Source organism: Oryctolagus cuniculus, chromosome 2, assembly GCF_051225735.1.
Source record: "Oryctolagus cuniculus isolate XC-2025 breed Fujian yellow rabbit chromosome 2, ASM5122573v1, whole genome shotgun sequence".
In the NCBI taxonomy this organism is placed as follows: domain Eukaryota; kingdom Metazoa; phylum Chordata; class Mammalia; order Lagomorpha; family Leporidae; genus Oryctolagus; species Oryctolagus cuniculus.
In genome coordinates, this window is record NC_142868.1 from 142,861,361 (window position 1) to 142,886,042 (window position 24,682).

The 24,682-nt window shown below is 45.3% G+C and overlaps 2 protein-coding genes across 20 annotated transcripts in view; one reads left to right on the top strand and one right to left on the bottom strand.

Moving 5' to 3' along the window:
* RAB1A (RAB1A, member RAS oncogene family) overlaps window positions 1–5,369 on the top strand; it is a 36,416-nt gene extending 31,047 nt beyond the window's left edge. The window contains exons 3-6 of the mRNA XM_002709837.6: window positions 483–578; window positions 3,009–3,104; window positions 4,175–4,306; window positions 4,552–5,369. Coding sequence (XP_002709883.1) covers window positions 483–578; window positions 3,009–3,104; window positions 4,175–4,306; window positions 4,552–4,749 — 522 coding nt within the window. The 3' untranslated portion in view covers window positions 4,750–5,369. The remainder of the gene's footprint in view (window positions 1–482; window positions 579–3,008; window positions 3,105–4,174; window positions 4,307–4,551) is intronic.
* Window positions 5,370–6,205: 836 nt separating this feature from the next.
* The window catches only part of CEP68 (centrosomal protein 68), a 30,951-nt gene continuing 12,474 nt past the window's right edge, over window positions 6,206–24,682 (bottom strand). For 8 of the 19 annotated variants that reach the window (XM_008254328.5, XM_008254332.5, XM_017340725.4 and 5 more), the window contains 5 exons: window positions 22,591–24,057; window positions 20,949–21,071; window positions 16,556–16,652; window positions 9,806–9,979; window positions 6,206–9,033 (listed from right to left, as the gene is read on the bottom strand). In XM_008254328.5, the coding sequence (XP_008252550.2) occupies window positions 9,810–9,979; window positions 16,556–16,652; window positions 20,949–21,071; window positions 22,591–24,057 (1,857 nt within the window). In that variant the 3' untranslated portion in view covers window positions 6,206–9,033; window positions 9,806–9,809. The remainder of the gene's footprint in view (window positions 9,034–9,805; window positions 9,980–16,555; window positions 16,653–20,948; window positions 21,072–22,590; window positions 24,058–24,682) is intronic. The other 11 variants (XR_016230317.1, XR_016230320.1, XR_016230319.1 and 8 more) reach the window with 4 other exon arrangements.

A 24,682-nucleotide genomic window follows, 5' to 3' on the forward strand; every position in this document is an offset into this window, starting at 1 on the left:
AACATACTAAAAATCACTGAATTGTATACTTCCAAAGATAAACTTTGTTACATGCATTATAGCTCAACTTATGATAACTAGGAAATAAAAATTTCTAAAAATCACAAGAATGAAAACTGATCATTGCTTTATGATAATATCAGCTGGGTGAGTGGGGATCCAGAGTTTCACTGATTAGCAATTAGAAAAATCATCCAAATCAGTGGAAATTAAAAATCTTTTCCTATATGATGTCTGTATATAATTTGCCAAGAGATATTTGGCAAAAGTAGAGTTATTGAAAAAAAATAAAGCAAAGCAGCCACCATTAACTAGACAGTACTTTGTAACCAGAATTGACATTAGTACCTGAGCAGGATGGCATGGCTATTGTCAGTTTGTTAGAAGTTGTAAACCTTGTTTTATTAACTATCAGTAAATGTAAATATTATGTATTTTGGTTTACTCTTGAAAATTCTAATTGTTAATTTTTTTCTCTTCAGGATGATACATATACAGAAAGCTACATCAGCACAATTGGTGTGGATTTCAAAATAAGAACTATAGAGTTAGATGGGAAAACAATCAAGCTTCAAATAGTAAGTGATTTTTGGCTAGAATTTTTTTTAGTATTACATGTTACTTTGTGCATATATTTTAACATGTTCATAAATACAAATTATCTTAAGAATCCTACATCTGTTGATAGAGTGGCAGAATAAGAATTGTTCAGATCAAAAATAATTTCTATGGCCAGTGCTGCGGCTCACTTGGCTAATCTTCCGCCTGCGGCGCCGGCACCCCAGGTTCTAGACCCGGTTGGAGTGCCGGATTCTGTCCCGGTTGCTCCTCTTCCAGGCCAGCTCTCTGCTGTGGCCTGGGAAGGCAGTGGAGGATGGCCCAAGTGCTTGGGCCCTGCACCCGCATGGCAGACCAAGAGGAAGCACCTGGCTTCTGGCTTCAGATCGGTGCAGCGTCCCGGGCATAGTGGCCATTTTAGGGAGTGAACCAACGGGAGGAAGACCTTTCTCTCTGTCTCTCACTGTCTAACTCTGCCTGTCCAAAAAAAAAAAAAAATATGTAATAATTTCTATAACATCTTATTCCTCATTGAATAATAGCTTTCTCTTTTAGCTTTTCCTGTTCAGGTGTAACATCTGGTTCCTTATCAAAGTTGGTGATTACAGAACATTCAGCAGGGTGGGATAGGAATGGAGTCCAAATGCATACCCTGGAAGCCTCTTTCTGTGATTATTCATTCATTCATGAAGCACTTATGGAAACACTATGTTACACCAGGCACTCAGATGGATTTTCGTAGTACATTAGGAAAAGATACCTTTTCAATGGAAGAGACAAAACATGAGCTTTGACTATGAGAGGTAGGAAGAATTATATACAAAGGTAATCCAGTTACAATGGAATGTACTCAGCACAGTTAGGATATAACGTCAGGCAAATTTTCACAGTGGCAAAGAGGCATAAGTTTTGTTTTTTTGGATGCCGTTGCTTACTGTAATCAACTATGTCTGTTAACTTCTGTGAAAAACCATTTCTTGAGAGTAGGCATTCAGCATAGTGATTAACATGCCCATGTCACGTGTCAGAATCTTGCTAATATTTAAGAAAGGGGATAGAAGGAAAGTAATATTTGATTGAGTAGCTTCTAAGTCAGGTACTGTGTTAGGTGTGTGTTGAGATTTATTTATTTGAAAGGCAGAGTGACAGAAGGAAAGACACAGACAGTTTACTCCCCAGATGGCCCCAACAACCAAATCTGGGCCAGGCCAAAGCCAGGAGCTATGAACTCTATCCTGGTCTCCCATATACGTGGCAGGAGCCCAAGCACTTGGGCCATCCTCTGCTGCTTTCCCAGGCCATTAAGCAGGGAGCTCAATCAGAAGTGGATCAGCTGGAACTCGAACAGGTGCCCATATGGGATGCCATATGGGAGGCCTAACCTAGTATGCCACAGTGCTGGCCCCATCCCCAAGATTTTTTTTCCAAAAGATTTATTTATTTATTTGAAGGTGGATGGGGAGGGGGAGGAGGAGGAGTTTAACAGTTAATTTTTCTTAAAGTTAATTTTTCTTAAAACGTGGCATATTGATAGGCATTTGTTTTTGGTGTTAAGTCTAAACGGTAGAAGTGTGGTAAATTGCTCTTAACATGAGTTATATAAAACACTTGGCGATCATCTTCATTACAGTCTTTTCCTTGGGATTAAGCTAATGCTTACCTGAGATGGTTAAAGTACTATCTTGACTGCCATTTCTTTGACTTAGGTCCTTTTGATGTTTTCCATGATGAAAAATGTACTGCCAAGGAAATGTGTGTGTGTGTGTGTGTGTGTGTGTGTGCTCATGCATGCTGTCATGGCACTTTAGAACCTGTAGCTTGCCTAACCAATTCAACCTGTCTGCCTATCTGTCCTACTATGGTGTAACAGGCTGTAAGGAATGTGAAAAGTATGGCATAGTTTTGTTCTCAGGGCTTAAAATTTTGGCATTGGGGCTGGTGTTGTGGCTTAAGAGGTAAAGCCATCACCTGGGATGCTGACATCCTATTTGGGCACTGGTTTGTGTCCCAGCTGCTGCACTTCTGATCCAACTTCCTGCTAATGGCCTGGGAAAATAGCAGAAGATGGCTCTAGTATTTGGGCCCCTGCCACCCACATAGGAGACCTGGATGAAGCTCCTGGCTTCAGCCTGGCTGTGCCCTGGCCATTGTGGCCATTTGAGAATGAACCAGTGATGAAAGATTTTTCTAATTTTCAAGTAAATAAGCAAATCTTGAAAATAAAAATTGGCATCATTACCACAAGCTAAATTATAGGTATTACCTTCTTTTCTGGACTTTTTGGTATTTGGCAACTATGCAGTTTAGTAGTGTGAGCCTTGAGGGCTTATGTTCCCTTATCAAATCCTGATAATGTCCACAATTATATATATAAACTACATCTTCCCTCCTCCTGCACTTTGCCCCAACTGTGTTTTAATGGAATTGTTTGGACTTCTTGTTTTTCATAGTGGGACACAGCAGGCCAAGAAAGATTTCGAACAATCACCTCCAGTTACTACAGAGGAGCCCATGGCATCATAGTTGTGTATGATGTGACAGATCAGGTGAGTTCCAAGATTGTTAGAGGTTCCTTTACTATTTTTTTATGGCAGAACTTTGTACTCTCCAAGTATAAATATGATTCACATAAAACATGTTTGTTTTTAGTAAATAGAAAACTTTGTAATTAGTTTTATATTTGCTTTCAAGGGACTTGAATTTTATTTATTATCAGCTAAATAACTTTGCTCATAAAGGCAAGATTCTAACATATGAGTAGGGATTTGTACTGTGGTTATTTGGCTTATACTATGTTTTCTTGGTGTTAACAGAATTTGTCTGGAAATGAGAATTTTCCTGTCATTGCCAAAAGTGAAATTAAGGGGTCTTTGACTTGTGGAGGATATGGTTCATAAATAAATTGTTTGAATAAGATGAGCATAGGGTTATGTTAGGTAATGAATGTCTGAAAATCACATGCTGAGAGAAGGTGTGAGGATGGACAGAATGCAGGCTAGGATATTGGGAAGAATGTGGTGCAGGGGCCCTAACTGCAGGCTTCAGGCTCCTCTGTCTTCCTGTGAATGAAAGAAATAAAAGGTAAGCCTTGAAAATTGGAATTTACTTTTCTCGTAGTGTAAGTTGAATCCTATTTAAACTGTGAAATCATTGCCAATTAGGAGATAACACAGACATTCAGATTAAGTGCCATTGTACCTACTGGGTGGGGGCTATCGACAGAAGAGATGATCTTAATTCCAAAAACCTTTAGTCATGATAACCTTAAAATATTTTCAAATGAAAGCTTACCAGTATTTGATAACATCTTCAGAATTAACATGTTGCCCTATTTGCAAAATTTCAAAAACCATGTTTTATAATACAAAATAATTGGGTTTTTCTGAGTTGTGATTTGGTATTTAAGCTATTTTCCTCTCAAGGTATTTCACCATGAGCCTTTAAATTCTATCTTGTTATTCACTGAGGTAGTCATATATTAATTCACACTTTTCCTTGCTCTGTTTTTTTGTAGCTGGTGCTGTCTCACTAGCATTTCTTATCTGTTAGATCAGGAAGGATGCTTCTGATTATCATTTGCTTTCAGACTTAAATTATTCTTAAAATGTCTTTTCAGGAGTCCTTCAATAATGTTAAACAGTGGCTGCAGGAAATAGATCGTTATGCCAGTGAAAACGTCAATAAGTTGTTGGTAGGGAACAAATGTGATCTGACCACAAAGAAAGTAGTAGACTACACAACAGCAAAGGTATGTTTACAGTTTGGCTTTCACACTGAATTTGAAGGTGCTGGATTTGTGTTACGGTTATGGAGTCACAGAAAGGGCACGGCCATTTTAGCTTTAAAAAGCATGCACACTAGAATGCACTGCCAGTTCGTGAGTGTCTGTCTGGGTCCAGTGAACTCCTTCCTCCTCTATTCATCTTCTCAGATGGTATAAATGCATTAAGTGAAAAAGGTTTTCCAGTGCTAATTGTGCCTTATTACTCTTAGGAATTTGCTGATTCCCTTGGAATTCCTTTTTTGGAAACCAGTGCTAAGAACGCAACGAATGTAGAACAGTCTTTCATGACGATGGCAGCTGAGATTAAAAAGCGAATGGGCCCTGGAGCAACAGCTGGTGGCGCAGAGAAGTCTAATGTTAAAATTCAGAGCACTCCAGTCAAGCAGTCAGGTGGAGGTTGCTGCTAAAATTTGCCTCCGTCCTTTTCTCACAGCAATGAATTTGCAATCTGAACCCAAGTGAAAAAAAAAAACAAAATTGCCTGAATTGTACTGTATGTAGCTGCACTACAACAGATTCTTACCGTCTCCACAAAGGTCAGAGATTGTAAATGGTCAATACTGACTTTTTTTTTATTCCCTCAAGACCGCTAACTTCATTTTCAGAACTGTTTTAAACCTTTGTGTGCTGGTTTATAAAATAATGTGTGTAATCCTTGTTGCTTTCCTGATACCAGACTGTTCCCCGTGGTTGGTTAGAATATATTTTGTTTTGATGTTTATATTGGCATGTTTAGATGTCGGGTTTAGTCTTCTGAAGATGAAGTTCAGCCATTTTGTAACAAACAGCACAACCAGTGTCTGTCACTTTCCATGCATAAAGTTTAGTGAGATGTTCTATGTAAGATCTGATTTGCTAGTTCTTCCTTGTAGAGTTATAAATGGAAAGATTACACTATCTGATTAATAGTTTCTTCATACTCTGCATATAATTTGTGGCTGCAGGATATTGTAATTTGTTGCACACTATGTAACAAACAACTGAAGATATGTTTAATAAATATTGTACTTATTGGAGTAATATCAAATTATATGGTGATAAGTATTTTTAATTCTTATGGTTAAAGGGAACTAGAGCCTTGCATTATACTTAAAACCAGCCATTTGTGTGTGCAACCAAGGGCATTGTAGACCTACTTATCTTAGAGCAGCAATCAATAATTTGCTTTCTGGATACTAAACCTGACAAACGACCTAGGGAGACTTCTGTGCAGTGTAGGGATTAAACCAACTTTAGTGATTCAGGGAGCTCAAACTGTATGAAAAGTTTTAAGAGTATATACTATCTTGCCCATTATCTCTGATCCTTCTGTAAAATCATTGGAAATGGCTTTATTGGTCAACATTTCCTTAACTGACCTGTGGTACAGGTGGAAAGCAGCACACCTTTCCTATCTGGCAAGTATCAGAATGTGTGTGCTAACCTTGTTCCTTCCCTGCTCTGAGTCATGTCAACTATTTTATCCTTCATAGTTGTATAACTTAACCTTGGAAGAGAATTTACTATTGAAGTAGAAAACAGAAAATTTGCCCCAATGTTAGAAATTATCTCTAAAAAGAAACTGAAACATGAGAATGCTGGGGGTGGGGGGATGATAAATGAGAATCTATTTATTACAGTGAAATTTTGCACATTTGGAAATTTTGTTAAATAGGACCCTCAAGATCCTACAGTTTGTGTTTATCGTGGGAAACAAAGTATCTACTGGTGACACTGGCATTTTAAGGTGACAGAGGTCGAAATTGTTTCCTTAGGTTGAAGTAGCAGCCAAAACATTCTTCACTTAGAGGCTTGGGATGTGGCTGTCAGCAACACATTTTATTGTGGGGTCTTCAATGATAAAATTTAAGCTAAAACAAGCCAAAAATTATAGGTTTCTTTATTTTTCACTAAACAGGCAATTGAAATACATGGTACAAAAATAAGTGGCAAGATTATTGTAAAATGAAATGGACAGAATAAATATTCACTTTAATTTTCCATCTATGAGAATTTCACAATAAAATCATAGTTTACTTTGTATTATTATAGACGTGCTTATTGGATCTATTCATCATTACATAAGGCAACTGACAAATTCCTGAAGTTACCAATAATCATTTGGGTGAAGGATTTTTTTTTAACGTTTCAAAAGGTTTGGTTTTATGCAACCAATACAGTATATAAAGGGGAAGGATCAGAAACTTCTAAAAAGTAGCTAAATGTTTCAAAAGGTAAACCATGTGATGCCATGCACTTCAGCTTTATACAGCAAAAGTTGTTCACACCATCAGCTTATTAGTGAGTTAGCAGAACACACGCATGAATTTAAGATGTGAACATATTTACAGACAGTTTGGGAAATTCTAGTACTTTTTCCCCTATGACATCCAAGCTTAGGACTTAACCAAACAGTTTAGCATGCTTCACTACCTGCTTTTATGTCTATGCCAATAAATGCAGTTTTGAAAAAAAATTCCCATTTCTACTTCCATTTTCAAGTACAAACATTTCAAGAAATGGCTTTAATATAATCTGTTTACTTCTTAAAGGGAATTATCAACTGTCATGTTTTAAAAGTAGATGCCATAAATTAACTTACAGTGAAGAGTGTTCTAAACTCAAAGCAGTAGCAAGCTCTGGGAAATCTTTAAAGCCAGTATTAATATGAGCAGTAACTTCCCACCTGAAGCTCCCTCTGGCATGCATGTTGCCATTCAGCCCTTGCTTGGTGTTCCCATTTATGCTTTGAAACAGCCACTTGAATACCTTCCATCTGCTGATGAGCTTAGCCATTGATCTGCAACCACTGAGGTCTAGGATTAGTTTAGAATTGTTAATTGCAATTGCAAGGCAAATTCAGCTATTATTACCACTTCCTTGTGGACTCAATTTCCATAAATTTAATAGGGCTAAGTTTTTATTCTAGGGTGGTAGCATACTGCACCAGCTAGCCAGTTTGTGCGGGGAAATGCTGGCAACATATTCTTGGTTCAGACAGTTTCACCATTTTAAGGGAGGTGTTTCATCCTCTTTGGTGGTATCAACAACCAGATTGAGTTAGCACCCTATAGTCAGTCATACTTTATTTCAAACAGAATGAACAAAAAATATCTTAGGATTACTTCCAGGTAAAGTAGAATATTCTATGAAAATTCCTGTCAGCTGAATGTTAGGCTGAATGACAAGAGATTGCCACATTGTGTATTCTATGGTATAATACTGGACAGTTTGTTTCTATGGTATTGTCACCTTCTGGTTTTTATGCCAACAGACTTATTTTCATGACTGTCAAATACCAGTATCTAAACATATTTAACTCTAAAGGCTGTCCTGTAACATATGTTGCAAAGGCCTGTTCCGGTTTCATCAAAAAGAAGTTGAAATGTATCCATTAAAAAGAGGCCATTATACATAACTTTTTAAAAAGTCAATTTAGATTTTTTTAAACTTTTACATTTATGCTTATAATTGGTAGTGATTTCCTAGGGAGATGTCATTTTTTAAAATCTCACTATGTATGGGACCAACATTAAGATGGAGATGGTAGAATCAGAAGGCAGAATTCTGATCATGCCATAGTACCAGCAGGCACTTGAAATACTATATTTTTCTGTGTAGCTACTATTGAGTGGCTGATCTTTCAATATTAAAATTTAACAGCTTTTCTCCCATGACTCTAAAGTCTGAGATATTCTGAAGCAGAAAAATCACATTTCATAGAACTTTTGTTTCTACTGTGTGAGTGTACTGTGCTTTCTTCTTTCCAATATTCATTCATGGCCCAACCAGAAGATTTAAAGCACTTTTTTGTGGAGTCTGTGGTTGTTAGCAAAAACTGGCCATTTGCTTCAGTAAGTTAGAGAATGGATGTTTTAAGTGGTTGATCCATTGTTGTTGCTGTTGTAGTTTTCTATGAAAATATTTAAATGTCAACTCCTAAGCAACAAAGAATTCCCTTACTTCTCTGACAGGTTTAGTTTATGTAGTTAACCAGGGTATGTGATTTTAACCATTCCCTTCTGTGACCTGAGAGTAGGAGGAGGAGTAGGAATGGAGGAACAAATTCTTCCAGAAGTACCCATAGCCATGCTGAAGGACAATGGTAGTTCTCCCAAGTCCCTGATGCATTTGAAGATAACGGGCAGGAAGCTGGAGACCTAAGCCCTGGAGATGACAAAAGGTGTCATAACTATCCAAAGTAATCTGTACAGGTTCTCTTCATTTATATGCCCTTTCTTGTGCAGAGTAAAAGTCTCTGAAGACACACTTACAAACCTAAGCATCATTTTATGGAAAGACCCAAGGTTTCTGGCCAGCCATTCACTTTTTTCAGTCTGTTGTGTTCTTTTTTATAAAAATGCCTGACAATACCAACTCTCTTAGTTGTAAGTGGAATAGTATAAGAGCTTTGCCTGTTTTAAATTGGACAGAGGAGACAATAGCTGTCTTATTTGATCAAAAATTGCAAAGCCATGTGCTCTTTGTAGAGAAGCACCAAACAGAAAACCTTAGTTTGGGAAGGATTCACTGTAAATAAAGGTAGTAACTTAACAGCCCTTACTTCAAGAAGAGAAAGGCATTTTAAAGCTCATGTGTTAGAGTTAAGTTTCCTGCTTGACAATATTAAATGGCTCTTGCAAGAACATTTCAAAGTTGTCTTCTCATAAACCAACTTTTGGTTGACGCAGTGCATCTGTCTGAGAAGCTGCCTGAAAGAGAAAGGTGAGTTTGTTACAGGCAGAATGTTGGCAAAGGAAGAAACAAATGAAAAAAATGACTCCTCAGACTGCTTTGATGCAGTTGATGCAGATACAGAGACTCCCTGCTCACATGTGATATACCTACAGTGAGTTCTTACCTAGAAAATCCACATTTTGTGGTAGGAGATGAAGTGCCAGTTATTAAGTACACTAAGCAGTGGCAACCGCAAAGTGCACACCAATCCTCGTAGACCCTTTCCTACCATCACAAACAATTTGTCTTACTTGTGCTGTCTTGCCACTCCGGCTGTTCTGCAGCCCTTTTTGGGAGGGTCTAGTATTGTAGAAACCCTTGGTGGGAAGGGTGGTGGTGAGGACTTATCAGTGTTGTCAGAAATGAGTTAGGCAAGAAAACCCTGCAGAATGGTGGTAGCCTGGTCATGCCTCGTGCTGGAGAAGTGTCCATGTAGAACTGAAGGAAGTACAGACGAGTTGTGCTTCTGGTATCTTTGGGTGGCATGGGTACGTGAAGAGACTGCTGCTGAAGCGGGAGCACGGGGCACCCTCCTTAGCAGGCGGCAGTCCGGGGAAGTGCCACAGTGAGCTAGCATGATAGAAAATGCACACCCTCCTGGCAGTGGTAGCCACTCCTTCTTCAGTGCTTCCTTCCTGGATCTCATTTGTTTCAACAGCTTTGACCTCACCAGAAGTCATCAACTGTCTGTGTCCTAATCAGCACTGGGTTGGAGGGCAGATTTTCTTTTTGGGTTCCTCTACTTACCAGGTTAAACTCTTTCACTTGGGCGCTCTTTTGCTGTCATTGGCTTGTTCTCAGGGATGAGGGCACAGCCAGCCAGCAGGTCCACAGAAGTTAAGATAGAGTCATACAGGCGATCTGCATGGCTCTCCAGCTCGCCAGACTGCCTTGCGATCCTCCCAAGGACATCCTTTAAAACTGACAGGGTCAAAGCAGTTAGACCAAAAGAACCCATGCAGATGTTGCCACTAAATAATTTCCTAAGGAACATACAGGGTTATAGCATTCAGCACATCATCAGAGCCTGGCAGCAGATTCCAAATGCCCACCCTTTCTCAATGATGATTCTACTGGGACTTCTATGTTAACTTAACAATTCAAGCCAACAGAACTCACTGGCTCCACTCTGGAATTACAAAACCCAAGACGGGCACAGGGACGTAGTTTTCTGGTGAGTGGTATTATCTGACGTCAGAGGTGGGACACAGAGTACACCCATATCCTTGCATGCACAAGGACAACACGTCAAGCCTTAGACAGAGGGCCCTGCTGCTACCAGATCCTAACAACTTCTGTTGGCAAAGGGACTGCTGTTTCATAATATGGGTGGTCTAGTAATACATTTATGGAAATGCTTGTGACCCTTTTGTGGGTCCCAAGCAGATGATCCAAGCAGGCTAAGACAGGACTGCTAATGAGGCCAAGATTCACATCTATAGTCAGAAGTGTTCATGTGACAAAAGGGATAGGCTAGGATCAGGGTACATCGCACACAGCAGGCTTGTGTTTTCTTAAAAAAATTTTTCTTTCACTAAGCACACAGGCTGCCTTAGCTTCCTGCGCCTTTATCAGCTGTGTTAACGCTCCCAAGTTTCCTGCCTGCCGCTGCAGCATCTGTCAGCAGAGCAACGGCAAAGGAAGCTGCAATCTGCAGGCAGTGCTGACTGGATGGGCCGGAGGAGGAGCACGGCGGCCCCAGCAAAGCCACGTCTGTGCTGTGTCATCGCCGAGTGCTGTGCTGACAACTCCTGAGTGCAGGCGCCCTGTGTGGGCAGTCTTTTCCTGGAACATTCTTTTTCTGGAATGTTTTTTTTCTGGAACTTTTATTTTAGACTGTTAGGACAGTTGTGCCAAGTAAAAAGTAAGGAAGGGGAATTAAAGATATCTTTTTTCCCAGTAAGATTTTTGTGTTCACTTAATAACCACATAGAGCGGCCTAGTTTGGCTTAATGACAACAGGTTTGAGTTGAGTCATGTGGCCTACTGTATTATGGAGTTTGTTGTGGGATGTAGTGCGCCCAAGTACCTGAGTCAGGAAGAAGTAAAAACCTGCCAGATCCTCATGTGGAGGGCTTGGGCAGGAGGCTGAGAGGGCATAGTTGGAGAGCAGGGAGCAGATACTGGCATCATGCCGTGAAGGCTATAAGAAAAGGCCCTACAGAAGCTAAGGGGAGAGAGGGAGAGAGTGAGTGTGTGTGTGTGTGCACGTACACACGCTGTCTGCAGCATGCTCTGGGGCAGCAAAATGTGCATTACACCAGCTGGAGACAGACTGAATGTTAAGAGGAGCTTGCAAAGCTCCTGACTGGTCCAAACAGAGAATGGGGGAGGGTGTGTCCATGTGAAGAGAGCCTGGATACAGATCTGAAAGCCACAGAAAACCCTAAGCCCTGGCCTGTGAAACACCCTCAGATCCCTTCTGAGACAAGGGCCAAGCAGAACGTTCTTATTACAGATTAAGCACCAGAAAGTATTTTTAAGTCAAGGTCAGAGAACCTTTTTCTTTTCTTTTTTAAATTTTTTTGAGAAAGTGAGCTCCATCTAATCTAAATGCCTGCAACAGCTCCTGGGCCAAAGGTAGGAGCTGGAAATAAGCAATCCAGGGCTCTCATGTGGGTGGCAGGAAAAGCCCTTTTCCTGCCTTCCAGGATGCGTTAGCTGGAGCTGGGTATCAACCCTAGATACATGTAGCTTTGAGAAAGGCCTATTTTGGAGGCCAGCATTATGGCATAGCAGATAAAGCTGCCGCCTTTGCCAGCATCCCATCCTGGCTGCTCCACTTCCGATCCAGCTCTTTGCTTTAGGGCCTGGGAAAGCAGCAGCAGATGGCCCAAGTGCCCAGGCCCCTGCACCCGGGTGGAAGACCTGGAAGAAGCTCCTGGCTCCTGCATGGCCCAGCCTTGGCTGTTGAGGCTATTTGGGAAATTAACCAGCAGATGCAAGATCTCCTTGTCTCTCCATCTAACTCCACCCTTCAGATAAATAAAATACATCTTTAAAAATAGGGGGAAAAAAAAAGTCGTGCTTTCACACATGACTTCCATGAAGAGAGGAGGTTCCCAGTATTTCTGAACTCTCCCTTTTGCTGAGGCCCCTGTGCTTTGAGACACAGCAGCAGGGGCTCAGCCAGGCTGCTATTTCTCCTGTGGCATGAAGCAAATTCACAGCTCTTAAAATAAGGTGATGGCAATAACAGTATCCGTCTCACAGGGGTGTGATTAAGTAGGGGGGAAGAAAAGGGTCTGCCAACTGCTTCTGCAGTGTCTGACCCACAGGAACTATTCAGTGAGATGCTGATGTAGCAAGGGAGCTTAGCAGGGGCTAGCACGGTGCACAGGGAGTTAAGCCACCACCTGTGACACCAGCATCCCATGAGCCCCGGTTTGAATCCCAGATGCTACACTTTGACCCAGCTCCCTGCTAATGCACCTGGGAAAGCAGCGGAAGATGGCCCAAATGCTAGGGCTCCTGCATCCACTTGAGAGAGAGAGTCTCCTGGCTTTAGCCTGGCCCAGCTCTGGCCATTGTGACCATCTGGGGAATGAACAAATGGACAGAATATTTCTTATACTCCCCCTACACCATGCCCTGTACCTGCCTTTCAAATAAAATATAAGTAAATCTTTAAAAAAAAAGAGGGGGGGGGAGTGTATGTGTGCTTAGCATACCCAATTTCTTCCCAACAAAACACCTAAAAAGCCCTAGTACAAGAGAACAAGGCAAGAACAGAAACTGAGGCCTTAAGGAGGCAGAGGACTGCAAAGGGCACATATAACTCCTAATCACTTCCCACTGCAAACCCTTCAGTGGTCCCTGTCCATCAAAACCCCTCTGCCTACCCAGGGCTCTTGCCAGGGTACATCCAGTTATGTCCAGAAACACTGCATTGTCAAACCTGCTGGGGAGAGGAGGCTTACTGGTGTCTAGTGGGGCCAGGGTACTGCTAAACCCTACAATGCATAGAAGACCTAGACAACAGAGAACTTCATGGCAACAGCGACCACCTCCCCAGTACACACCTGCCCACTACTCTGATAAGGAAAAGCGCCTTTTCACTGATTCTCAAAGTCTTGACTCCTCTTGGTTCAGCTTTGCTTAGGCTATCTAACTTCCAGTATAAATCTCATATCACTCCAAAACAGGCATAATGTAGATGGGCTCTTTCAGTACTTGGTTGTGGTCTTACAGGAAATGATGGGCTGCTTTGGCTGCATCAGTTCAAGGCTTTTTTAAATTTGAGAGGGAGGGAGAATGAGAGTGTACACGCATAAGCACGTACTCCCACCCACTGGCCCAGATGTATACACTTGCCAGGGCTGGGACAGACGGAAGCTGGGAACTGAATCCAGGTCTCCCACATGGGTGGCAGGGACCCCAACCATTTGAGCCATCACTGCTGCCCATGGTCTGCATGAACAGGAAGCTAGAATCAGGAGCAGAGCTAAGACTCAAACCTAGACATTCCAATATGGGAAATGGGTATCCCAATTGGTGTCCTGCTCAACAGCTAGGCCAAATACCCACCAACAGTTCATTGCCTCAACCTCCCACGCACCTGGCTTATTCTCTATATTCTATCTCCCCCTGCAAGGGAATGGGAATCTTTGGTAGCTGGTGTGCTGTGATCTTCACTTTCTAAACTGGGAATCAATTCTACAAGAGATTCCAGGTTAGCTTGCACACTACTGCCAGCCATCTCTTCTCAGAGACCAGACGGATTGTTTTCAAATCCTTTTCATCAATACAATCCTTCCCCAAAGCAGCACACAAAGCAGATAAGCACAGAGGAATTCAACTTGAGCTGGATAATATGGGGAACCCCTGGAGGGCTACCCACCGAGCACCCCAGCCATACACTTAAGATCACTGGATTAAAATAGGATTCCCATCCAGAATACCACCAGAGAAACGTAAGTAGAAGTAAAAGAATGTCATTCTGGTGCGTTCGATGCCTCCTTTCTTTTTTTTTTTTATTTTTTTTATTTTTTTTTATTTTTGACAGGCAGAGTGGACAGTGAGAGAGAGACAGAGAGAGAAAGGTCTTCCTTTGCCGTTGGTTCACCCTCCAATGGCCGCCGCTGCAGCCGGCGCACCGCGCTGATCCGATGGCAGGAGCCAGGAGCCAGGTGCTTTTTCCTGGTCTCCCATGGGTTGCAGGGCCCAAGCACCTGGGCCATCCTCCACTGTACTCCCTGGCCATAGCAGAGAGCTGGCCTGGAAGAGGGGCAACCGGGACAGAATCCCGCGCCCCGACCGGGACTAGAACCTGGTGTGCCAGCGCCGCAAGGTGGAGGATTAGCCTATTGAGCCACGGCGCCGGCCTGATGCCTCCTTTCTAACAGGCTCACTCTTTATGCTGGTGGCTGCCTGAGGGGTCAGGCACAGGGCTCCAGGATCATGGGTGTGTGGAGGAGGGGTTCCTGCAATGCTGGCTCCTTGCCAGGACAGAGTTGGTCTCCTGGCCTGCTGCTGAGAAGAGTAAGACCTGGCTAACGGAAAAACCTCAGGCACCTAAATAAGCATAAACCAAGAGAATGGAGAACCATGAAATAAATCTATGTAGCTATAGCCAAATGATTTTCAGAAGGCAGCAGGAAAGGAAAATTTTCTAAGTTTATAGAAGAAAGGAAAGTTTCTTTGATAAACGGTACTGGGGTAACTGGATAGTGATGTGTAGAAGAACTAGACTGCTGTCCCTCACAACATTCAAATGGATCAAGGACCTAAGTGTAAAAACTGAGATGATGAGACACAGGGAAAATGCTTTGCGACATTGGCATGGGCAAAGAATGTTTGGATATGACCCTAAAAGCAAAAAACTGACCAATGGGTTTGTACAGCAAAGGAGATAATCAACAAAGAAACACTCTACAGAAAAGAGCAAATATTTGCGAATATTCATCCGACAAGAGATTAATATTCAGGATGTATAAGAAACTCAAAACAGTTCAACAGCAAAAACCCAAATAATCTAACAAAAAATGAATAACCTGAGTAGACATTTTTCAAAATATACAAATGACCTACAGTATATGAATCTGTGCTCAACATCACTGATCATAAGGAAAAATGTAAAGCAAAACCACACTGAGTTATCAATGTGCCCCACTCAGAATGCCACTGTCAAAAAGACAAGTAGCAAATGTTGGCATGGATGGGAGTGGAAAAGGCAACAGAGACACTACCGGTGGGAAGGTGCATCAGTGCAGACATCATGGAGAACAGTCTGGAGCTCCTCCCCAAATGGGAATTGTAACTACTATGTGGTCAGCAATCCCATCACTTAGTATATATTCAAAGGGAATGAAATTATTATTTAAGAGAAACCCACACTCCCATGTCTACTGCAGCAGGATTTACAGCTGCCAAGATACAGAATTGCTGAGGTATCCACTGACAGATGAATGGATAAAAAAAAATGTGATAAATATATACAACAGAATAATACTCAGCCATCAGAATAAAATTCTGTCATCTGTAGTAACATGAGTGGAAATCAAGGACCTTACATTAAGTAAAATACGTTGGGCACAGAAAAACAGATACTGTATACTCCCACTCACTTGTGGAAGCTAAAAAATTTGATCTTGAGGGGCAGGCCACGTAAGATGTCACTTGGGACACCTGCATCCCCAGTGGGAGGGACCGGCTCCGCTCTCAATTCAAGCTAATGTACACCTGGGAGGCATTAAACCTGATGATGGCCCAAAACTAGTTGGGTCCCTACCACCCATGTGGGAAACCTGGATTGAGTTCCTGGCTCTTGGCTTTGGCCTAGTCTAGTTCCAGCTGTTGCAGGTATTTGAAGAGCAAACCAAAATATAGATCTCTTTTTCTCATCTCTCTGCCTTTCAAATAAAATAATGAAATGTTGCTTTCAGGGAGCTCTACGGTCTAGTGGTTAAGATGCTGGTCAGGAGGCCCACACTGCTCTGTCAGAATGCCTGGGTTTGAGTCTTGGCTCTCTCCTGATGCAGCTTCTTGTGCACCCTGGGAAGCAACACGTGATGGCTCAATGTAACTAGATCCCTGGATTGAACTTCCGGCTTTGGCCTGGCCCAGCCCTGGCCATTGTGGGCATTTGGTGAGTGAACCAGCAGTTGGAAGCCCTCTTTCTCAAAAAATAAAAAGTTCACAGAATAGAGTAGAGTGGTGGTCAGGAGAGGCTGGGGAGAGTGTGTGGGGGGAGGCAAGAAGAAAGGATGGTTATCAGGTACAGAGGTGCAGCTGGACAGGAGGGAAAACTTCTCATGTCTAGCACAGGGTAACCGCAGTTGACAATAACTAACTGTATTTCAAAATAGCCAGTACAGAGAGTTTTGAATGTTTACAACACAAATGGTAAATGAGGTGATGGATAGGCCACTTAACCCTCATCTTATCATTACACACTGCACACATGGACTGAAATGCCATACTACACTATACAAATACATATGTGTGTCAAGAATACAGACTACATGTAAGAAAACAAGAAAACCTCAAGCGTCTCACCTGGGGCGTTATCCAGCAGGCACTGAAGGAGAATCTCTCCCCTCCGTAAGACGCTCTCCGTCAGGGACTGGTGTTCGTCTATATCTTTCTTAAATTGCTTAAAAGCATCCGAGAGAAGGAAAAGGGAAAGCGTTATTAACAGCTGTCTTGTCAAGTTCCCGAGACAAACGCCATGCAGGGTAGCTCGAGCGTGAAGACCCTGCCAGCGAGCGATCCGCCCGGCAGCGTCACTGTAGCTGCTCTGAGCCCAAGTGCACAGAGAGGGCTGTGTCCCCTCTGGTTTGCCATCAGGACAGTTTTCTTTTCCCTGAAGATGCTGGCTGAAGGACAGCGTGGAGCCAGGGTTTCCCCCCCATGCCCTGCGTCATGGGGTTCTCTTGAACACACAGGGATATGAGATTCTCAAAATCAAATGCATTCTGTCTAAACGGCCCTGCTAAGTGAGACACACAAGACAGCTCCCTTTGCGCTGATGGCAGAGAGGGGCTGCCGTGACCCCAGCATTCCTCAGCCTACCCCCGCCTTCCCAGACAGCCAGGGTCACTGTCGCAGCACCTCCCATGCAGCTCGTCTGTCCCCCTCACAGCTCCAGGCCTTGTAGCTGACTGTTCTTGATGTCCTTTAGGTGCTGAGAAGTGTAAACCTGGATCCATGACCGCCTTTACTGCAGGCTGCAGAACCTAGTGCTTCAAATCTGGAAGTGATAATTTTACTCTTGGATTTACTATTTTGCTGTGATAACTGTACATACATTATTTTATTCTCTGGTATTCTGTGTCGTTTATATGCTGCCTTGGTCCCACTTTGTTATTAATACAAAGCGCATTATGTGGGAAAGTAAATCACAGGCAAACTAAGTGAATACAGGGCAGGTGATGTGGCACAGCAGGTGACGCTGCCACGTGCAATGCCCTGATCCCATAAGGGATTGCTGGTTCGAGTCTTTTGCTTCCAGCCCAGCTCCTTGCTACTGCAGCCCAGGAGGAAGCAGATGATGCCTGAAGTGCTTGGGCCCTGTCACCCACATGAGAAACTCAGATGGAGTTCTGGGCTCTCGGCTTCAGCTTCACCCAGCCCCGGCTGTTGTGGGCATTTGGAGACTGAGCCAGTAAACCAAGAATCTCTTTCTCTCTTCCTTTAAAGTAGATGAAAATAAACATTTTTAAAAATATGTAAATATACACCTACTTGCCTATAAGTAAAATTTCATGGGATAATCTATCTTTTAATTCCATTTCCATGATATTTTTGAAGGGCCCTTGTCCTAGGTCTTGATGTAAGCCTGAGTCAAGGTAGCGCATAGGTGTGCAGGAGCCATGCACTGGTTCTGTGCGGGGAAGGGGTGTGCACTCGCTTCTACCTCGTGACACAGTTGTGTGGCTGCCACAAGAGGCCTAGGCCACACTGACCTGCAGGACTCAGTCCTGGCTCAGCTTTTAGCTAGGATCATTGCTTCTGGCCAGCCTGGACCTGAGGCACAGAAGGTGGGTATGAGGGACAGAGTCCTTCTGTCTGCACTTGGCTCTTATAGGCCAGGAAAGGCCATCAGGGTAGTTTAATAAGGCAATTCCTCTCCCCAGGGGAGTGCTGGTCCTGGGCCCCAGGGCTTATCCCTGTACAGTATGTGCTCACTCTTGGGGTTTGCACAAAGAGGACCCTGGCACCCACCCTCCTCAAGCGCAGACTGGGTAGGAAACTCATGGCACCTTCCCTCTGTGTTGCAAGCAGCAGCATTCCCGTTAGGAGGGAGCAGCTGGCCAGGCCTGCCCAAGCCCAAGTGAGACTCCTCCCCTAGATTTTAGCTGGAAAACAAAGGCCCTTCCTCTAGCAGCAGGGGTGTGGTTGGGTTCCAGTGAGACTCTGAGTCAGCTTGGCTTGGCTCCTGCACAAACAGATCACACCCTCTTCTGCTGAAGATATGGTCAGGAGTTCAGGCTAAGAAAGAGCACTGTGGCAGAAAACCTCTGCTAGTCTAGCTCCAGCCTCAGACCACAAACGCTGCTTCGGCTCCTTCACAAAGACGTAGGGAAGGCTGGTACTGCCAGACAATGACAGAAGTCAATCTGGCCAAGGTGAACAGGATACTTAGGGTAACAACCTTCTCATTTATCCTCCAGGACACTTCTGAGAATGAAAGGGACTCATTATTACGTATGCCAGAACAACAGCTACAACCTGGGACAGACACATAATCATCCCAAATATATATGATCTAGGATCAAGGCAACTACAACCCACAAAGAGGTAGTTTGTTTATTTTTTAAAGATTTATTCGACAGGCAGAGTTACAGGAGGGGAGAGGCACCGGAGAAAGGAGGGAGAGAGAAAATGAATCTCTTTTATCCACTGGTTCACTCCCCAAATGGCTGCAAGAGCCAAGGCCAGGCCAGACTGAAGCCAGGCGCTTCATCTGGGTCTCCCATGTGGATGCAGGGAATCTATGGACTTGAGTCATCTTCCAGGGCTTTCCCAGGCGCATTGGTAGAAAGCTGGATCGGAAGTGGAGCAGCCAGGTCTTGAACCAGCACCCATATGGGATGCCAGTGCTGCAGATGACAGCTTTACCTACCATGCCACTGTACCAGCCCCACACAGAGGTAGTTCAAAAAGCAAAAGAGAAAGGGGCTGGCATTGTGGCATAGCAGATAAAGCCACCGCCTATAATGCCAGCATCCTACAGGTGTTGATTCAAGTCCTGGATGCTTTATTTCCAACCCAGCTCCCTGCTAATGGTCTAGGAAAAGCAGTGCAAGATGGCATCGGAGATCCAGATGCAACCCCTGGAGCCTGGCTTAGCCCTGGCCATTGAAGTCATCTGGGGAGTAAACTAGATGGAAGATCTCTAACTCTCTCAAGTATTTTTCTGAAGAAACAGTAAAAATAGGGGCCGGCATTGTGGGCTAAGCCTCCGCCTTCAGTGCTGGCATCCCATATGGGCGCTGGTTCATGTCCCGACAGCTCCTCTTCTGATCCAGCTCTCTGCTATGGCCTGGGAAAGCAGTGGAAGATGGCCCAAGTGCTTGGGCCCCTGCACCTGTGTGGAAGACCCGGAAGAAGCTCCTGGCTTTGGATTGGTCCAGCTCCGGCCAATGTGGCCATTTAGGGAGTGAACCAGAGATGGAAGACCTTTATCTCTGTCTCTCCCTCTTTTTGTCCATAACTCTACCTCTCGACTACATAAATACAATCTTTAAAAAATAATAACCTAGGTTAAGCCACTGCTCGTGATGCCGGCATCCCATGTTGAACAGAGTGCTTGTTTGAGTTCTAGCTTCTCTGCTTTTGATTCAGCTTCCCACTAATTACCCGGGAAAGGAGTGGAAGATGGGCTAACTACTTGTGCCCCTGCCACTCATGTTGGAGACCCAGCTGCAGTTTCAAGCCCCGGCCACTGCAGCCATTTGGGGAATAAACCAGTGGATGGAAGCTCTGTCCCTCCATTTCTCTGTCACTCTATCAAATAAATAAATCTTAAAAAATAAAAAAAACTGAACTTACAGGGTGGGTGTTTGTTATAGCAGTTAAGCTGCCAGCTGGGATGCATACATCCCATAATGGGGTGCCTGGGTTCAAGACCTGGCTCAATTCCCGATTCCAGTTCCCTGCTAACGCGTACCTTGGGATGCAGCAGGTGATGGCACAAACATCTGGGCTCCAGTCACATGGGAGCCTTGTACTGAGTTCTCAGTTCCTAACTTTGGCTTGGCCCACCCCGGCTATTGTGGTTATTTAGAAAAGGAACCATTGGATGGGAGGTCCCTGCCTGTCTCTATGTCTCTCTGCCTCTAAAATAAATTATTAAACAAAAATTAAATTCTTTAATAAGTAAATTTTAATTTAGTCAATAAAATTTCTAAATGAAAAAACCCAGAACCTTAATAAAATATAGGCAAAAAAGAACAACAAACAAACCCAAATCAAACCAAAACACACAGAAAAGCAAACTAATGTCAGGTTTTTGTTTAAGTATCATCAGGATGCCTAGTGTCTACTGTGCAGTCAGTACAACTTCAGTTCAGGACCTTAAACAACAGCGCAGGCCCAGGGAAGTGTGTGTGAAGACGGAAATGCTGTGTGTGTGCGCCGCTACTGTGGCTGCTGAGCACCTGCGATGTGACCACACAGGTCAGCACACACAACTCCTGAGACAGAAAAGTACACTGCAAGTCACTCTCTTGTATCGGTGACCCCACATAAAGTGTTTCCTCCAAACTTGGCTCAGCCTGCGCAACAACTCATGCGTTAACGGAATTTTCAGCATTAGTAATCTGAAAAGGGTCTATGATTAGATTTCAGGGGCAAACAGGTAAACTGAGCTTTAACACGCAAGGCATCAGTCACGTGTGGTTTCCCTTTGTAATGAAGCCACTCCTGAGCTGGGACGGCGACTTACCCGGTAGAGCTGCAGAGAAGACTTGAGAGCTGCGAGGCTGGGGCTGGATGGAGTCCCGGGGTTTGTGGCGTCAGCCACATTATACAGCCAGCGGATCAGTTCTTCCAGCTGACAGCAAAATGTCTGTGAAGACAAGTAAAAACACCTGGTATTAGTGACTGAACTACTTTTTAAAGGCTATAGAAATGGGATTCCACAAGAGGGAATAAGCACCTTTACAGAACTTTCTCTCACAAAGGTGTTAGTCTCCCCGCTCCTCCCCCGGACCGCCCCCTCGTTCAGGGCAATAAAAGCCCACTAGGCTCAGTCTCCTTCAGTTGGTGTCCACCAGAAACGTCAGGCTGAGCAAACCAGGCCTGCAGGCAGTGGTGAGCAGCAAAGCAAAGGGTAGAGGCAAGGAGCGGCCCCAGGAGCCAACTCTCGGGCCCACACTGCTACTGTCAAATTCTGCGGGGACAAGGGATGACTCATCTGAACACACCCAAAACAACCGTACCCCATGGGATCCCAGTCTTTTTTAAGATTTTATTTGAAAGGCAGTGACAGAGAGGAAGGCACAAACATGCACGCACACGCGCACACACACACACAGAAGGAAGAGGGGAGAAGGAAGAGGGGACGGGGAGGGGAGAGAACAGAGAGGGGACACTTCCACCTGCTGCTTCACTCCCTGAGTGGCCATTATGGCTTGGACAGGCCAAAGCCAGGAGCTTGGAGCTTGGAGCTTCATCTGGGTCTCCCACATGTGTGGCAAGGGCCCAAGTACTTGGGCCATCCTCCACTGCTTTCCCAGGCACATTAGCAGGGAGCTGGGTCAGAAGTGTACTGCAGGGACCCAAACCAGTATTCCGATATAGGATGCTGGTGTCACAATGTCAGCCCAGCATCTTTGTCTGTCACCACAAAAGGGCACTCAATAACATCTGTCCTACCTGCTTCACAGGATAAAGAAAACCATGCATGTGACACCCTGGGGAGGTTCAAGTCCTCCCCTTGTGGCGCTGGCTCCCAGGGCATCTGCCACACTCACTCACGCTGCTTCCTGGGGAAGGTGGGCAGAGGGACACTTAAGAGCGTGGAAAAGGACATTCCTGAACTGCTGTCATGTGTCAGGGCCTGCATGAAGCCTCTGACATGAATTACTTCATCTACACAACATCCTAAAGAGACAGGAGTCCAAAGGGTACAAAAAAGCCAACTCAAGAGCCCAAATACCAGAGATTGCAGAGTCATGATTCAAATTCAGGTCTGTCTGCCCCTGATAATCCTGCGCCACACACTACTAACCAGACCCTGAGAGCAACAGGTGGTCAGTAAGAAGGTTCAGTGGCCAAGAAGGCTAGGGCGTGGGACATCAAATGCCTGAAGTCTGCAGCAGCACCAGTCAGCGGGAAGCAGCGAGGAGGGGTGGTCATTAAGAGCTCAGGCTCCAAGGTCTGCCTGGGTCTGATTCCTGGTTCTGGCCTTGCTAACTGGGCAAATTCACTCTTCCCTAAACAACGACATGAGAACACCACTGAGCTGGTTAGCGTGGTAAGGACTAAGTACATGCAGCGGTCGGTCCATTTAGCAAGTTTTTATCATGATGTTAGTGGCTCAGGGAAGGAGACGCCGTACACAAAGCCTCGTAAGGTGTTGTTACCTTCACACATTGCACCAGCGATTCCTGCCCCTGTTCTTCGTCCCCAGGAAGCCGCCCTTCAGCAGCTAGGGCTGAGGAAGGCCACGGGTCCAACACGGCAGGCAAGGAGGCCCCTGGAGCCTGGCTGCTCACCAGACTGCCTTCCCCTGCAGAGTCCTGGGGACAGACAAAGGAGCGCACAAAACGGCAGTTCTGGCTCTCAAAGCCCCCAGAGCCTCTCAGGGCAGCCTCAGAGGGAAGCTGGCTTTGGCTGGAGTCCGATGGGAGAGAAACTGGCCCATCACTGTCCGACACTTCCAGGGAGCTCTGCCCTTCGGAAGCCCCACCAGGAAGGGTCATCAAGGTAGGGAAGGAGCCCAGATATGAAAGCAAACTAGAAACCTGTGTCAGCCGAGTGGGCAAGGCCAGATATTCGTCGTCACTGTCTACTTCGTCTTCTGATCTCCATCCAGACCCCATGCACGCAGGCCGTCGGACACTCTGGCTGGCCCCTTTTTCCTTCTCTGGCCTGGGCAAAGGCCACCCTCTGTCCCAAGTCCTCAGCTGGGAAGATCCCACTTCGAGATGCTTGCCCATGGGGAGCGAGTCCTTTGCACCCCTTGGAGTTGACTCTCTGCTTTCCCAAGGAGCATCCCTGGTGCCTGGAGCCCTGGGTGTAGATGCCAACTGGCTCCAAGGTGCCACTCCCACGTTGCCCTGTTTCTGTGGTACCCCAGAGGGCCACTGCTTAAGGTGGGACTCTCTGGCCACAGAAAATGGCAGAGCCGTGCCCTCTGGAGGTGGGCCATTCGGGGAGACATTAGTGGGCGATTTGAGGGTACTGGCGGGGGAGACAGAGAAGCTATCCAGGTCTACCCCCGAGTCCTGCAGGACAGGGTCAGCCGGCACATGGCTGTTCCGGTGCTGGGGAAGCTGAGGCCCAGGCCTCAGCGGGTAAGTGTAGTCCAGCAGGTCTTCATACTCTTTATTTGGGTTCCACAGCGGGGAGTGGCGGTCAGGGGAAGGAGGCAAGGAATCTGGCAGCACGCAGGCCCAGTACTCGGCCTGGAAGGAGAGGTGCCTCCTGCTGAGGCCAGAAGAATCAGCCCCAGAGTTCCTGGGCAGTGGTGACCACTGGAGCCGAGGCCCTGGCCTCAGCAGACAGGGGGCTGCCTGTGGGACCACCAGCTCTAGGGAGGAGACCTTGGCCAGGGAGCAACTCTGAGGCTCCACTGGCTCTCGGTGATCCTGGAGACTGCTGCCCGTGGAGGAGGCAGAGAGGCTGCAGCTGGCAAGCTGGGCAGCTGTGGCCCCTGGGAGAGGGAAACCTGAGACGTGAGGCTGCTGGCTGAGGCCCCGTCCCAGGGGCGAACCCACTGGGGAGGGGTCGTCTTCAGTATCCGCATCATGTCCTGAGCAAAGAGCTGCAGCTCTGGGAAGAGGTGACTGAGGTAGCTCCTTGCAGGCAGAAAGCTTGGGCTCCTCCATCTGCAATGAAAAGAAGAAAACGCAGCAGTGAACCAAATTTCTTCTCTTAGCTAACAAAGCTGGAGTTCTCTAGGGGGCCCAGAAGTGCTCAAAGATCTCAGAGAGAAGTCTGCTGCCGGAAGCCGGAGTCAGAGCATGAGTTGCCTGTGGGGGTGTGGCCAGTGCAAGATCCAGCCTGCTCTGAGCAGCAGAACCAGCTTCCCCACACTGACCCCCAGCCCTTTCAAAACGCCTTCCTCCATTGACAGCTAGCGTGTGACTGGGCAGACCCCTGCGGCTCTGTCAGGAGGCCCCCAGGCTGCACCGTGCTCAGCTCCCATGCCAGAGGCAAGCACTGGCAAAGCAATCATTCAGCTCTTGGCAATCTAAGTTTTTTTTAAAATCTTACATTATTTTTAAAGGTTTTCATTTTACTTGAAAGGCAGAGAGAGACAGAGAAAGGTCTTCCAACCAGTGGTTCACTCTCTAAATACCAGGCTCAGCCAGGCCAAAGCCAGATACCAGGAGCCCAGAACTTCAATCTCCCATGTGGGTAGCAGGGATGCAAGTACTTGAGCCAACATCAACTGCCTCCCAGAGCATGCATAAGCAGAAGTAGCAGGGACTCAAACCAGCACTCTGATGT